The sequence below is a fragment of the Hippocampus bargibanti genome, linkage group LG13 (genome assembly GCF_051943395.1).
Source record: "Hippocampus bargibanti isolate YZ-2025 linkage group LG13, ASM5194339v1, whole genome shotgun sequence".
Lineage (NCBI taxonomy): Eukaryota > Metazoa > Chordata > Actinopteri > Syngnathiformes > Syngnathidae > Hippocampus > Hippocampus bargibanti.
The window spans coordinates 17,498,884-17,512,301 of NC_142746.1; the positions used below are offsets into that span (position 1 = coordinate 17,498,884).

At 40.2% G+C, this 13,418-nt stretch overlaps 1 protein-coding gene across 1 annotated transcript in view; it reads left to right on the forward strand.

Annotated features, from left to right (window-relative positions):
* The window catches only part of cdh23 (cadherin related 23), a 156,661-nt gene that overhangs the window by 138,680 nt on the left and 4,563 nt on the right, over nucleotides 1–13,418 (forward strand). Inside the window, exons 43-65 of the mRNA XM_089011482.1 lie at nucleotides 8–115; nucleotides 1,085–1,187; nucleotides 1,961–2,086; nucleotides 2,167–2,370; nucleotides 2,438–2,896; nucleotides 2,978–3,094; nucleotides 3,179–3,403; nucleotides 3,616–3,785; nucleotides 3,902–4,039; nucleotides 4,553–4,672; nucleotides 5,797–5,974; nucleotides 6,597–6,808; nucleotides 7,377–7,571; nucleotides 8,459–8,572; nucleotides 8,687–8,816; nucleotides 8,901–9,164; nucleotides 9,246–9,407; nucleotides 10,174–10,430; nucleotides 10,529–10,626; nucleotides 11,695–11,815; nucleotides 11,895–11,974; nucleotides 12,087–12,127; nucleotides 12,215–12,275. Of these exons, the coding sequence (XP_088867608.1) occupies nucleotides 8–115; nucleotides 1,085–1,187; nucleotides 1,961–2,086; nucleotides 2,167–2,370; nucleotides 2,438–2,896; nucleotides 2,978–3,094; nucleotides 3,179–3,403; nucleotides 3,616–3,785; nucleotides 3,902–4,039; nucleotides 4,553–4,672; nucleotides 5,797–5,974; nucleotides 6,597–6,808; nucleotides 7,377–7,571; nucleotides 8,459–8,572; nucleotides 8,687–8,816; nucleotides 8,901–9,164; nucleotides 9,246–9,407; nucleotides 10,174–10,430; nucleotides 10,529–10,626; nucleotides 11,695–11,815; nucleotides 11,895–11,974; nucleotides 12,087–12,127; nucleotides 12,215–12,275 (3,683 nt within the window). The remainder of the gene's footprint in view (nucleotides 1–7; nucleotides 116–1,084; nucleotides 1,188–1,960; nucleotides 2,087–2,166; nucleotides 2,371–2,437; nucleotides 2,897–2,977; nucleotides 3,095–3,178; nucleotides 3,404–3,615; nucleotides 3,786–3,901; nucleotides 4,040–4,552; nucleotides 4,673–5,796; nucleotides 5,975–6,596; nucleotides 6,809–7,376; nucleotides 7,572–8,458; nucleotides 8,573–8,686; nucleotides 8,817–8,900; nucleotides 9,165–9,245; nucleotides 9,408–10,173; nucleotides 10,431–10,528; nucleotides 10,627–11,694; nucleotides 11,816–11,894; nucleotides 11,975–12,086; nucleotides 12,128–12,214; nucleotides 12,276–13,418) is intronic.

The following is a 13,418-nucleotide window of genomic DNA, read 5'->3' on the forward strand; positions in this document are numbered from 1 at the left end:
CTTCCAGTCAGGTGTGGTGCAGGTTAACAGGCCACTGGACAGAGAGCGAGTGGCTGAGTACAGACTCACCATCACTGTTAAAGATAACCCAGAGAACCCTCGCATCGCTCGCAGGGTAATCACACGTTGTTATGCATGTACTGTGATAACTCAGCTCACAAACTTAATTGGTTCCCAGAAAATGTGTGAAAGGTGAAAAGTTCATCTGCCGAACATTTATTTCACATAAGAAACTATTAAAATGAGAATAATCCGTTCCCAGGTCCCCATAAAACATACTTTTCTACTAAATAAGCCTAAAAACTACACAAAATATACCCTAGTTTATGTATAATAAATGTACTATTGTATTGAAATTAAAGAAATAAACTGTACTATATAATAAAGTTGTTTTATTTACTTTTGATGATATCCGAGTGAAGTTGCCGTGCTTTCTCGGCGATAATACCCTCACTCACACTGTCCCCTGCTAGCTGCTTTTTGTTATTCAAAATCAACAGTTTTTCTACCTCTTCTGTTCCCTGTGACCATTGCTTAGACAAAACAGAAACACCCTTAGCCACACACGCACCCTTAATAGCTTCCTTGTTCTTAAGGATGGTAGCAATTGTTGACTTTGCATAATGGTACTGGGACGCTAAGTCACACAAACGCACACCTCGTTCGTGATTTGATGATCTCCTTCTTCTGCTCGACCGTAATTTTCTTTTGTGTCTTCTTCGGCTTAACAGTAGCCTGTGGTGGGGTCTTTTTCTGTCCCATAATAGCAAAAGTATTCCACTCGATAACAAACCACGTCTGCACAATAAGAAAGTGGGTGTGGACAACTAGTCCGCCAGCCACCGTGGCGACGTAGGGTTTGGTTCGTCCGCCAAAAACTAGTTTGTATGCTCGCAAATTTAATGTTCGTGAAGTGAAAAGTTCGTGATCTGAAGCATTCGTATGCGGAGGTATCACTGTACTGTATATCCCGACGCTGCACATTTGTAACACTCATCAAACTTTTAATATTGAAGCTCTGCGTTCGTAGTGCGACAATCACTTTTATGATTCCTACATTTCTTTTTCTGTCGCACAACACCAGGATTCCGACCTCCTGGTCATAACCATATTGGATGAGAATGACAACAGACCAGTGTTTACCAGAAACAGTTACCGAGCAGAGATCACAGAGAACTCTGCGGCAGGTAGCACTAGTGTGCATGCATGCAACTGTCTGTTTTGCCTGTTTTACTGACATACTGAGAAAGTTGTGTTTTACACGTCTGCACCACTTCCTGTTTTTAGATGTGTCTCTTTTTCACACCATCACACAATTTACTAAGACAGAAAGTTCACTATAAGAACTGCAGAATGTATCATACCATGATCATATTAACTAAATCAATAGAATTCCTGGACTGACAGAATATTGAGTTTTATGACTACGTACACGTTCAATACAGCGTTAGAAACCATTGTCTCTCTTCTGTCATCAAAAAAAGAGTTAATTCCTAAATTATATGGGTCTGGAGTTATATGAGCTTGAAATGAGGGTGGCTGTCCAAAATACAATGCAATACATACATATTGGTTTATATTGCGCTGAAGCTGGAACTAAGTGCTAACATGGAAAAACAGGAAATGCTGCCATCTTGTGGAAAAGAAAAAAACATTGCCAGAGGCCATGCCCAGCGCTTTGTCCGCACCCAAGCGTGAGAAAACAGAACCCCAACGAATCAGAATCAGAAAGCCTTTAATCGTCCCAGAATGGGGAAATTTCAAATTCGGGAATGGCGCTCTGTCATATTTTCAACTCCGGAATACATTTGTCAATGGCAGTGAATGAGTTAACAGTACAAACTCTACTGAAAATGTATTCAAGACCTCTTTCAGATCAAAATTCTTGCATTGCTGAATGGTAAACTGCAAACTGTGTAGAGGGAAAATGCTCTAACCTTGCTATCTGTCCATCCCTCAGACAGTACTGTGACAGTGCTGAACGGGCCCATTTTGGCTGTAGATAAAGATATAGGACCCAACGCCGTTGTGAAGTATCGTCTGTTGGGAGCTAGGGTGGACCTTTTCACTGTGGATGCTAACAGTGGTAAGTATGAGCAATACGGTCCAGATGATCGGAAGAAGCCACAAAATGTTTTGACGCTGTGTTCTGGTATCTTTTTGGAGGTGTTATTCGTGTGCGATCAGGAGCCAAGTTGGACCGCGAAGCATTTCAGGAGCCTCGGATAGAGTTGGTACTCATTGGGGAGGACATTGGGAGATTAAACAGCAGTGTCCCTCTCACGGTGACCATCCTGGATCAGAATGACAACCCACCTGTTTTTAGCCCTTCCAGTTTCAGTGTACGACTCCCCGAGAATAGCCCCACTGGTGTGTTCCATATTGGGTAGTGTGTCAATAAATGGGACATTATTAAAGCTCTCCATGTCTCCTCAAGGTGTGGTGGTGACTCAACTATCTGCCATCGATGCTGACGCCGGCTCGAACGGTTGGCTCACATACCGCTTGGTAAGCGGTGCTCAGGATCGCTTTGTGGTTGACGCTCTCTCCGGAGCCGTTCTGGTCGGCAACAGCACTCTGGACAGGGAGGAACGTGGTTCCTACCGCTTAGTTGTCATGGCAACGGACCGCGGCACGCCACCCTTGTCTGGCACGGCCAATCTCATGGTCATCCTGGACGATGTCAATGATTCGCGACCGCGTTTTATAGAGCCCATAACCATGATTAATGTCAATGAGTCCACGCCGCCTGGGGTGGTGGTCGCCACGTTGACAGCTGAGGATCCTGATCTGAATCCCCGACTAGAATATTATATCATCTCAGTAGAAGCAAAAGACGATGGAAACAATCCAGTAGATGGCCTGCAGGAATCCTTTGGCATTGATTTGCATACTGGTGAGTCTTTTTAATCTCATTGCTGTGTGACTATGAATGGAATTTTTCTAAGATATTAAATGTGTTTTGATGAAACTGCAGGTGCCGTTTTTGTACGCAACCCACTCAACAGAGAACAGGTAGCTACTTTTGAGATTATCGTCTCTGTCCATGACAACGCCAGCGAGGTTATCGACAAGTCTGGCAGTGTCCCAAATGGTAAAGCAAGTTTATAGCCAAGATTGTAGTTGAAACGCCATATTCCTGGACTCATTCATTTCACTTTCATTTCCATCATCTCAGCAAGACTAACCATCAACATTTTGGATGTAAATGACAACGCTCCTCGTTTCCGTCCCTTCGGAGTGACCAATTTCACAGAGAAGATTTTGGAGGGGGCACAACCAGGCACGACACTGCTCTCCGTGTCAGCCGTGGATCCGGATAAAGGCCCCAATGGCCAGGTCATCTATCAACTGCTACACTTACCACGAGGAGGCTATGTCAGACTTGAGGATCCCTCCACTGGTATTATTATTACCACTCTCAAACAGGCATTTACACTCCGATTGTGGACAGAATCGGCCACCCTTGTAGTATAAAGTTATTTTGCGATACAATAATGTTCTTTCGAGTCATACTGTTTTTATAAAATATATTTGAGAACATTTTCATTGATGGACTCCTGAATGGGGAAATCTTATTTGATAGTAATTGCTAGTTTTTCACTAACATCTCAGGTAAGATTGTGGCCAACCAGACGGTGGATTTTGAACAGGTGCAATGGCTTAATTTCACGATTCGGGCAAGGGACCATGGAAGTCCTCCTCGGATTGCCGAATTGCCCGTTTATCTACGCATTGTAGATGTGAATGACAACAACCCAGTTTTCCTACAACCCTCATATCAGGTATTGAATATGAATGGTTTGGTTCAACCAAAATATATAAAACTATTACAGTATGATAATCGATGCGATTCTGCTGATATTTCACTTCTGAAGTCCTATATTTTTTTTGTTACTAGGAACCTGTTTTTGAAAATGTGAACCTTGGCACAACCATTGTTCGTGTCAGTGCAACAGATGCCGATTCAGGTCTCTTTGCTGTTATTGAGTACAGCTTGGTCGACGGGGAGGGCAAATTTGGCATCAAACCAAAAACTGTGAGTCCATTGTGTTAACTTTGATCTACTGATATGTGGCTCCGGTCCCATATAATTTAGGAATTAACTAGCTGGCTATCTATCTCGCTTGCTATCTAGCTGGATACCTTGCTAGCTGTCTATCTAGCTAGCAATTTATTAGCTATCTATTAGCTCGCCAGCGCTCTATCTATTTGAGTTATTCCGGATTCAGTGAACACTGGCTCGTGCACCTGCCGCTGCTCAACCACAGAAGAACGTATCCTGTGACTGTAAAATGACCTTGAGAATTTTGAAATTTATTATTATTCCTACTACTACTTCCGCGGACAGCATTGTTAGATATGTTCCTTGCTGAATTCTTCAAAAGCTTCAGTCTTCTGAGCTGAGTTTGAGTTGTGTATTTTGTAGAAAGTGCAATGCATTTGGAATAAATACATTTTTAGAAAATATAGGCTGTATATTATCTGCTGTATATACACAAAAGGTATGAAACAGAAAGCACTCCCATTTTTTTCCCTTGTCATCCTGCAGGGAGAAATCTACATCCTCTCTCCCCTGGATCGAGAGACAAAAGATCATTATACTCTAACCGCTGTTGCTCGAGACAACCCTGGTGGCAGCTCAAATAACAGGCGAGAGAACTCTGTCCAGGTATATACTACAATATTAATATGATAAACAGTAAAATAATGCAGTTCAATTTCAATACTGTTGGAAAGCTTGTTTCTATTAAGTGGTGCCTCAACCTGGTTGTTATTATTAGGTGCTCTTTAAATATCAGTTTAAAAAACTGCTGATGTGAAAGAACCTCACGGTGCAAGGAAGCTGTTCCATATGTTGGTCACACGCAGATGTGAGATGGAACACCTCTCCTCCAAGGCAGTCAGTATGATTGCGTTGACCGTATTAGCATAAAAAGCACACTTAAGATCATCACAAGTATTGAGTTGAATTCTGGCCATTCTTTTCAGCCTCAAATAATATCTGTAGATAGACTGATAAACACCACCCTGTGGGGGTGAACAGTCTACTTCGAGGATGGGGTTCGGTCCTGGATTGTGATAATTTGGTCTTGAAACAAGTAGCAGAATCTGCAGGCACTAAAAGTCTAGTAAAAAGAGCTAAAGGAATTATTCGGAGACTGTTTGGCACATCTCTAGATGGGCACAACTCATATTCAGTTGTTCATCCTACAAATACAATTTTCTTTACAAATGGGAAATTATTTGAATCACCGGTGTTCAACTCAAGGCTTGGGGGACCAGAGCTGGCCCGTCACATTAATTCATGGAGCCCGTGAAAGCAGCATGAATATATAAACTTCCATTTTCCTTTCTCTACAAATATCTACAGTTGTTTTTAATCATCTGTAATAAGTGAGATATATTCAAAGTATTTTGTTGTTACTAAACCTTTCAAACAAGAGTCAAATCAACTGTTCTACAACAAAAATGAGTTTGATACCCTTGATTTAAATGGTTAGTACACCAAAATGTTAAATGAATCAGCGGCATTATCTGAGCTATTATAACTACAGTAAAGTCTCGTTATATCGATATTCAAGGGAGTCCGAAAAAATATCGATATAACCGGGACTATCGATATATCCGACCCGTTTGCATGTAATTTTCTCAGTGCGTGCATAGAAATAGTATCGATATAACCGGGACTATCGATATATCCGATATCGATATAACGAGACTTTACTGTATATCAAGGTGTGTCAATAATGCTCTGGAAGGCAGTCAATCATTCTGCGTTTTGCCGATCATTAGGTGCTGGTGACAATTCTGGACGTCAATGATTATCGGCCACGTTTCTCTGAGCGAGTATTCATCACCAGCGTGTTTGAAAACGAGCCCAGTGGAACGTCAGTAATCACAGTGAAGGCTACGGACCTGGATGAAGGCGAGAATGGGGCAGTACTCTACAGCCTGCTTGGGGCTCATTCAGGTTTGAATTCACTGTCAAAATTTAATTTGGTCGTTTGTCTTTCTTATTTTCTCTTGTCTTTTGTTTGGCTGCTGGATTCACTAAGATAGTTGTTTGTCTTTCATATTCATGCTGTTGAATTTAAGATCTAAATGATGGGCCTGCTCAGTGGAAGGGCATCCAGACAAGTATGGGGTATTGGTGATCCTGAATAGTACAATTGACTGACCTCTAACTACCACTCTCAATCTAAATACAGTATACAGTATTTCCATCCTCAGTACGATTCAATTCCATTGAAAAACACAGATTCCATCCATTCATCCATTTTTTGTATGAAAATCCGCCACACCATCAATGTGGTATCACCCCGTAAAAACAGATCCAATTCAATCATGATGTTAGTAAATACACAATGAAATTGCAGAAATGACAGTGGAGTTGGTATCAATTCCTTCCCTGTAATTTACAATCCACTGTCCTGTTATGTAGTGTTATAACTTTTTTCGTGTAGAATATCATATCGAAATAATTTGATTGACAGTACTCATTCGCTGTTATTTGACATCAAGTGTACCTTTTCCTGTACCCAATAGGTACATTATTTTGAGGTACGTCAATCAAACTGTTTCTCTCTTTCCAGATGCCTTCTCTTTAGATCCAAACACTGGACTTGTACGTTCTCGCCGTCTGCTTCAGTCGTCTGAACGATTCAACCTAACTGTGGTGGCAACAGACCAAGGACGTCCCCCCTTGTGGGCGACTGCAGACCTCATCATCACAGTCATAGACGTCAATGACAACCGGCCTGTATTTGTCAGACCAACCAATGGGACCACCATCCATATCTTAGAGGTAGCGTCATGCTAACTGATTTTTTTTTGGGGGGGGGGGGGTGAAATTGGCCCTCTCATAGCAAATTAGTTGTGACAGTTGGTCACTTGCATTGTGTTTTATTATGATTACTGTGATTAGCTTTTTACCTTTATAAATGTAATGCTTATGCATTATAGATATCGCCTTGCCCCACAATGAATCATGTGGCAAATAACAATGCTAATTATGCAGCAAATTAAACCGAAACACTGATTTTGCCTGCGCAATGAGCGTCAAAATATAATTCAACATTACTGCTAATTATTACAAATGCTCCATGTACAGTTTATGGATATAAATACATGTAGCTCTTTAATCACATTTACTCGTGTAATGTATTTGTGCAGCACTGTTTGTCAGTATTTACAACTTGTTCTCAGTGGGAAAAAGGATCGAGTTACAGCTCAGTGATTATGTGTGGATAAAATGAGCAAAAAATAGCATTGTTTAAATAATAAGTCTTTGAATATTAATGTCTGACACATTTTCTTAGCTTGTTTTATAGTCGTTTTTGTACATTCAAAATTGCTCTTTGGTATCCACGTAGGAGCAGCCTCCGGGCCTGCCCGTGTACGAGGTCTATGCAACGGACTCAGACGAGGGCATCAACGGTGAGGTGCGCTATGGATTCCTGCAGACTGGAGCAGGAAGCAGAGACTGGGAAAATTTCCACATCGATGCCACATCTGGAGTCATTACGACGACGGTCAAACTGGACAGAGAGAAACAGTCCCTCCACAGCGTGAGAGAATTAAAATGTCTTCCTTCATTTCAAGGACAACCAACGCCACTGCACAAGTTGTGTCCATAATTTGTAAAATCACTTCAAATGATTTCTACTGAGTGTATTTGACAAAAATTTCACCGCATATAGCTATATTTTACGTTTTAAGACGTCTTAAGACGTTAAGAAGTCTTGTTTTTGAGTTGGTGACAATACCGACCGTGACGTCACGTCTGGAACGCCCCTGACCGAGAAAGCGAGACACAATGCATTCTGGATACTTTGTTTGGTCTGAAAAATTCGTGTTGATCCATGTTGATGGTGAAATTAGAAGGAAAATACATAAATAACGCAATGGTGAATCGTTGCGTGTTGCACCAAGACTACAATTTGATACTAGCTGACACAAATTCCCAGCAGACAAATCAGGCCATTTCCAACGGAGCTTGGGCGCCATCTTGTGCATTTTTTGGGATGCTACATTGCAGTTCAGATGCCTCAAAATGGCACGGAAGGACTTCTTTAATCGACTGACATTGATGCTTTAATCGACAAACATGTATGCTTTCCACTTCAGAACTATATGAATCATATTCATAACTGAATGAGTAACAAAAAAGCATCTTCTCCATATCTGAAGCCATTGTTTTGATTCTCGAGCAAGGCAGGAAGTCCTGGCGTGACGTCACGAACAAGGGGGCGGGACCTTCTGAAACTCGGCATCTCCGAGGTCATTTTAAAGTAGTTTTGGGACACTTTAACTCATTTTTATTGGTGTTTTTCATTTGACTAAAAATATCAGCCTGCGTGTTTTGGGTATTTTAGATACTATAAAACGTTTTTTCTGCTGTCAGTTAGGAAACCAAAAAATGGTGTCGGTTTTTAACCACAACTTCTTCTTGCAGCTTTTCATCGTAGCTCGTGACATGGGCCAACCGGTGCCTTATGAAACCACACAACCTCTGCAGGTAGCGCTGTTGGATATTGACGACAATGAGCCAGTCTTTCTCAAACCACCGGTGAGCGATGAGTTACAGAGTGCAGAGTTTGTCCCCTCGAGGAATGGCCCTCATCTGAATGTGGTGACACGCACAGTTGAGAATCACTTTGTATTTTTGTGTTATGCACCTCAGCGTGGCAGCTTGCCTTACCAGAAGCTCTCAGTGCCTGAGCACTCCCCTCCTGGGACTATAGTGGGGAATGTGACCAGAGCTGTGGACGCTGACGAAGGCTCTAATGCTATTGTTTACTACTTTATTGCAGGTGATCCAGCCCCTCTCTTTCTCTGTTGCCCGAGGCGAAATGATACACAAGTCACACTGTTTTTCTTTCCGTGTCCTCCCAAAGGGGGAAACAGCGATGGAAACTTTGGCTTGGGTCTAGACGGAGAGCTAAAGTTGTACAAGGAACTGGATCGCGAGGAGATCCCAGTCTATTCCCTCATCATCAAGGCCTCTAGTAACAAGAATTGGAGTCCCTCCAGAGGTCAAAGGGCTTCACGGGCCAAAGCCCTGGACCCTGCCCGAGACCCCAGCCTGCTGGAAGTGCGGATTGAACTGGAAGACATCAATGACCAGAAACCGCGATTTACCAAGGCAGAGTACACTGCGGGTATTTTTTTTTCTCCTAAAAGTATTAATCACGTGGTTTATCGCCTACCGGTCATAAAATGTGCTCTTTTTTTGGGTGCAGGAGTGGCTGCTAATGCCAAAGTGGGGTCTGAGCTCATTCAAGTATTGGCAATCGATAATGACGTGGGCAACAACAGCTTGGTGCAATATCACATTGTTACCATCCGTTACTTCCCTTCTCAAAGTAACGGCAGCGAGGATGTGGGCAGCATTTTCATTGTTGGTGAGCATTTTTTTTTTAATTTGTACCAGATGGGGAAATAAATCTATATCATTGATAAATCTTTTTACACATTCATGTAACCTAAACACGGACTTTGCCAACTCGGACTCTGATTGGTTAAAAAAAAACAGTTTCATCGACATTGATTTTTATGCTTCAGGGCTTGCAAAACTGATTGTGAAGGTATCCAGGTAGATTTCTGACCCTGGTAACAAATGATGGCTGAAATGTGATTGGTTAAATGCTTCAATACTAAAACACACATCTGGAAGCAGCACAACAGGGGAAAAGCAATGAAAGGAAGCTGAAAGACAATTTTCAATTATTTAATTAGAATTCAAAATATAATTCACATTAGTCTGTGATTCAGATATTTTTAGGCCAGCAGAGAAGGCCTTGCAGGCCCTGATGGCCCACCACTGGTGGGCCGAAAATGTTCATCTGCTAAATAATAGTAATAGTAATAAAACTGCATTTTGTAATGCAAGGGCGGAGTCTCATTCAGCTGCGTCATCAAAGTCTCATTGCAAAATGGCATATTAATATTTATGTATTCTATTGAAGTCCTATTCAGTTTTTATTTGTAATTTTACTTTATTATATTACTGGGGGATTTATAATGGATTAAGAAGCAATACTGTACAAAGTGGGTGAGGTGGCAGTATGATGGGGGGGAAAATCATATTTTGGTGACCAATCACAATCAAATATTTGATTTGATATATTTTTGCATCAACTTTATTAATTAGCTTTGTGATGTCCACAGGTTTGACGGATGGTATCATTCGCACGTATGATCTCTTCACGGCTTATAGTCCTGGATATTTTCAGCTTGAAATTTTGGCCTGCGACCTGGCAGGACATAGCACCACCGCCAATGTGAATATCTACATCCTACGGGACGACCAGAGGGTCAAAATAGTTTTCAATGAGATCCCCGATTTGGTCCGTGAAAACCAAGATGATTTCATTAACTTGCTATCCAACATCACAGGCGCTGTTGTCAACCTGGATGACATCCAGGTGAGGTTCTATTTTTATTTGACGGTTAATTAATATATCATTGAATGTGTGTGTGTGTAAATATGTACTCGTGTTACCTTCTGTTTGCTTTACCCCAGTTTCACGTTGACAAGAAGGGCAGAGTGAATTATGCCCAGACGGACATGCTAGTCCACGTAGTCAACAATCAAAGCAACACCATTCAAGATGTTGAAAGGTGCGACTTTTATATAAAACATTTTTCCACTTTTCATCCATCCATGAGTGTAAAGTGGCCTTGAAAGTTTTGAAAGGCTCTTATAAATTAAGTGTATTCTTATTTATTATCATCGGAGCCTCTGTTCCTTCCAGATATTTAAGATAAGATACGCCATGACAAGCTAAGATATGCTAAGATAAAATACGCTAAAAATAGACATGCTAAGATAAAATAAGACACGCTAAGCTAAGATATGCTAAAATAAGATAAGATACGCTAAGATTTGCTAAAATAAGATGTGCTAAGATATGCTAAAATAAGATATGCTAAGATAAGATATGCTAAAATAAGATATGCTAAGATAAGATATGCTAAGATAGATAAGATAAAATATGCTAATATAAGACAAGATGCGCTAAGATACGCTAAGAGAAGAGAAGATATGCTAAGATAAGATACGCTAAGATAAGATACACCAAGATAAGATACGCTAAGATAAGATAACATACACTAAGATAACATAAGATAAATATGCTAATATAAGACAAGATATGCTAAGATATGCTAAGAGAAGAGAAGATATGCTAAAATAAGATATGCTAAGATAAGAAGATAAGATAAGATATGCTAAGATAAGATAACATACACTAAGATAGGATAGGGTATGCTAAGATAAGGCACGCTAAAATATGCTTAGATAAGACACGCTAAGATATGCTAAGATAAGATACGCTAAGATAAGATACACTAAGATACGCTAAGATAAGAGACACCAAGATAAGATATGCAAAGATAAGATATGCTAAAATATGATCTGCAAAGATAAGATATACTAAAATAAGATAAGATGCGCTAAAACAAGATGAGATGGGATAATATAAGATAAGCGTTAATGAATTTACCATGGAGAAATTCCCAATTCACAGCAGCAAAGTTGGAAACGAAAAAGAAGTAGAATTTGGTCTGCATAATTTAGTCTTGCCTTCTTTATATTATTTTTCCATGATACATTTTTTTTTATTTATAACAACAAGAATATCCGTTCAATTGTTTTCAGTACTACCATGTGTTTTCTTTAATCTGCAGAGTGATTCAGATGATCGACGAAAACAAGGAACAGCTTCGAAATTTGTTTCGGAAATACAATGTGGTGGAAGTTCAGCCCGCCGTCACTCACAAGCTACCTGACGACATTACGACGCTGCAGGTCGGGTCAAGCTGTCAAAAAAAAAAAATGTCCTCGCTCGTCTGTATTGCTAAATTTCTATTTTATCTGTCTGTTACAGCTGGTCATCATTATTCTGGCTGTGCTGCTGTGCCTGGCAGGAATATTGTTTGTCTCAATGAACTGGCATTATCGCAGAGTGTAAGAGTGTTTCCACATGTCACTCATTCATGGAATTGATTTCCGCTCTGTCACATTTGAAGCCACCTTGCTACAAATTGTCCAACTTGTGACATTTTTATGACCGTTACAGGCATCAGAGGAAGCTCAAAGCCATCGTTGCGGGATCAACAGGTTTGTGGTTATCCTTCTAACAGCGCATGCCCCTATACGGTGTCATCCAAAGCGCAGTTCTGAAGTTGTCTTTCCTCAAACATCCAGGGAACCAGGGTTTAATGGATATTCTGGACATGCCCAACACCAACAAATATTCCTTTGAAGGGTGAGCTTTTAAAACAATCGAAATACCAACAACTTCCCAAATCAGTGACCGAGATGCACTTTTCATGAATACGCATTTGAACCACGATATTTCGGTTTATTTTAACAACACAGAAATATTTCAAATACCCAAGGATGGGGGTGAGTAATAAATGTTGATGTATTCCCTTGGGTACAGTTAACCCACTACTTAGTAATATTTGCTGAAAATGTTTTATTCATTTTTAATAATTTTGTGTCTTTTTTTGTGTAAAATGTCCCTTCTTTTTTTCAATGTAAAGTTTATTATGATTTCACAGGTCTATACAGTCAATGAAAAGAAGAAAAAAAAGCATGCAACTCATTTCTACGTCCATTAAATCTCTGGAGTACTTCCATTTTAAAATAACCAAAACTAGCGGAGTAATACAGAACACGTAAGGACTTGTAATGTACTTATTAATACAACTGTGTAACCATTTTTATAATATAATAAAATGAAAACAAAGAAAGGAAAAAAAACCAAATACATTAAAATAAAATACTGTATTTGACTCATAACGCTTTCTATTACAGGGGGTTTGAATGCAGGCTAAAAAATGACATGGTCAAGAGAGTGGCTTTAAACAAATGATGTTCGTATTGGTGTGATGTACTTCATCCGTCTTAAAATGTCTCTTCTAAATTATTGTGTACAGTATATCCCCAATTGATTTGCGACCAGTCCAGGATGTATTCTGATCCCAAAAAAAATCAGATTGGATCAGCTCCAATTACACCAAACCCAAAAGGTAGACTAGAAGATTTTTGTTTGGATGAAATGAGAGATTTCCATCAAAAAACAGCAATTTCATTGAAGCCGACATAATGACAACTGAATATTTTTTGGAACATGCTAGTAAATGTTAATTTTGTTGGAGTTTGTTTATTCGACAATTGAAACACTGACATTATATAAAAAAAATATCACTGAAAAGGTTTCTTCAGCTGTCAACTGTACTTCTTTGAAGGTGTCGGACGTTTCGCTTCTCATCCGAAAAGCTTCGTCAGTGAACTAAAGTTGTGCTGATAGCTCTGGCCCTATGTATATCCCTAAAGCAGGGACCTCTGCTCAAAGGTTGGGGGGGGGAGCGGTGGACTACTCCCTGAAGCTAATCTGATTACT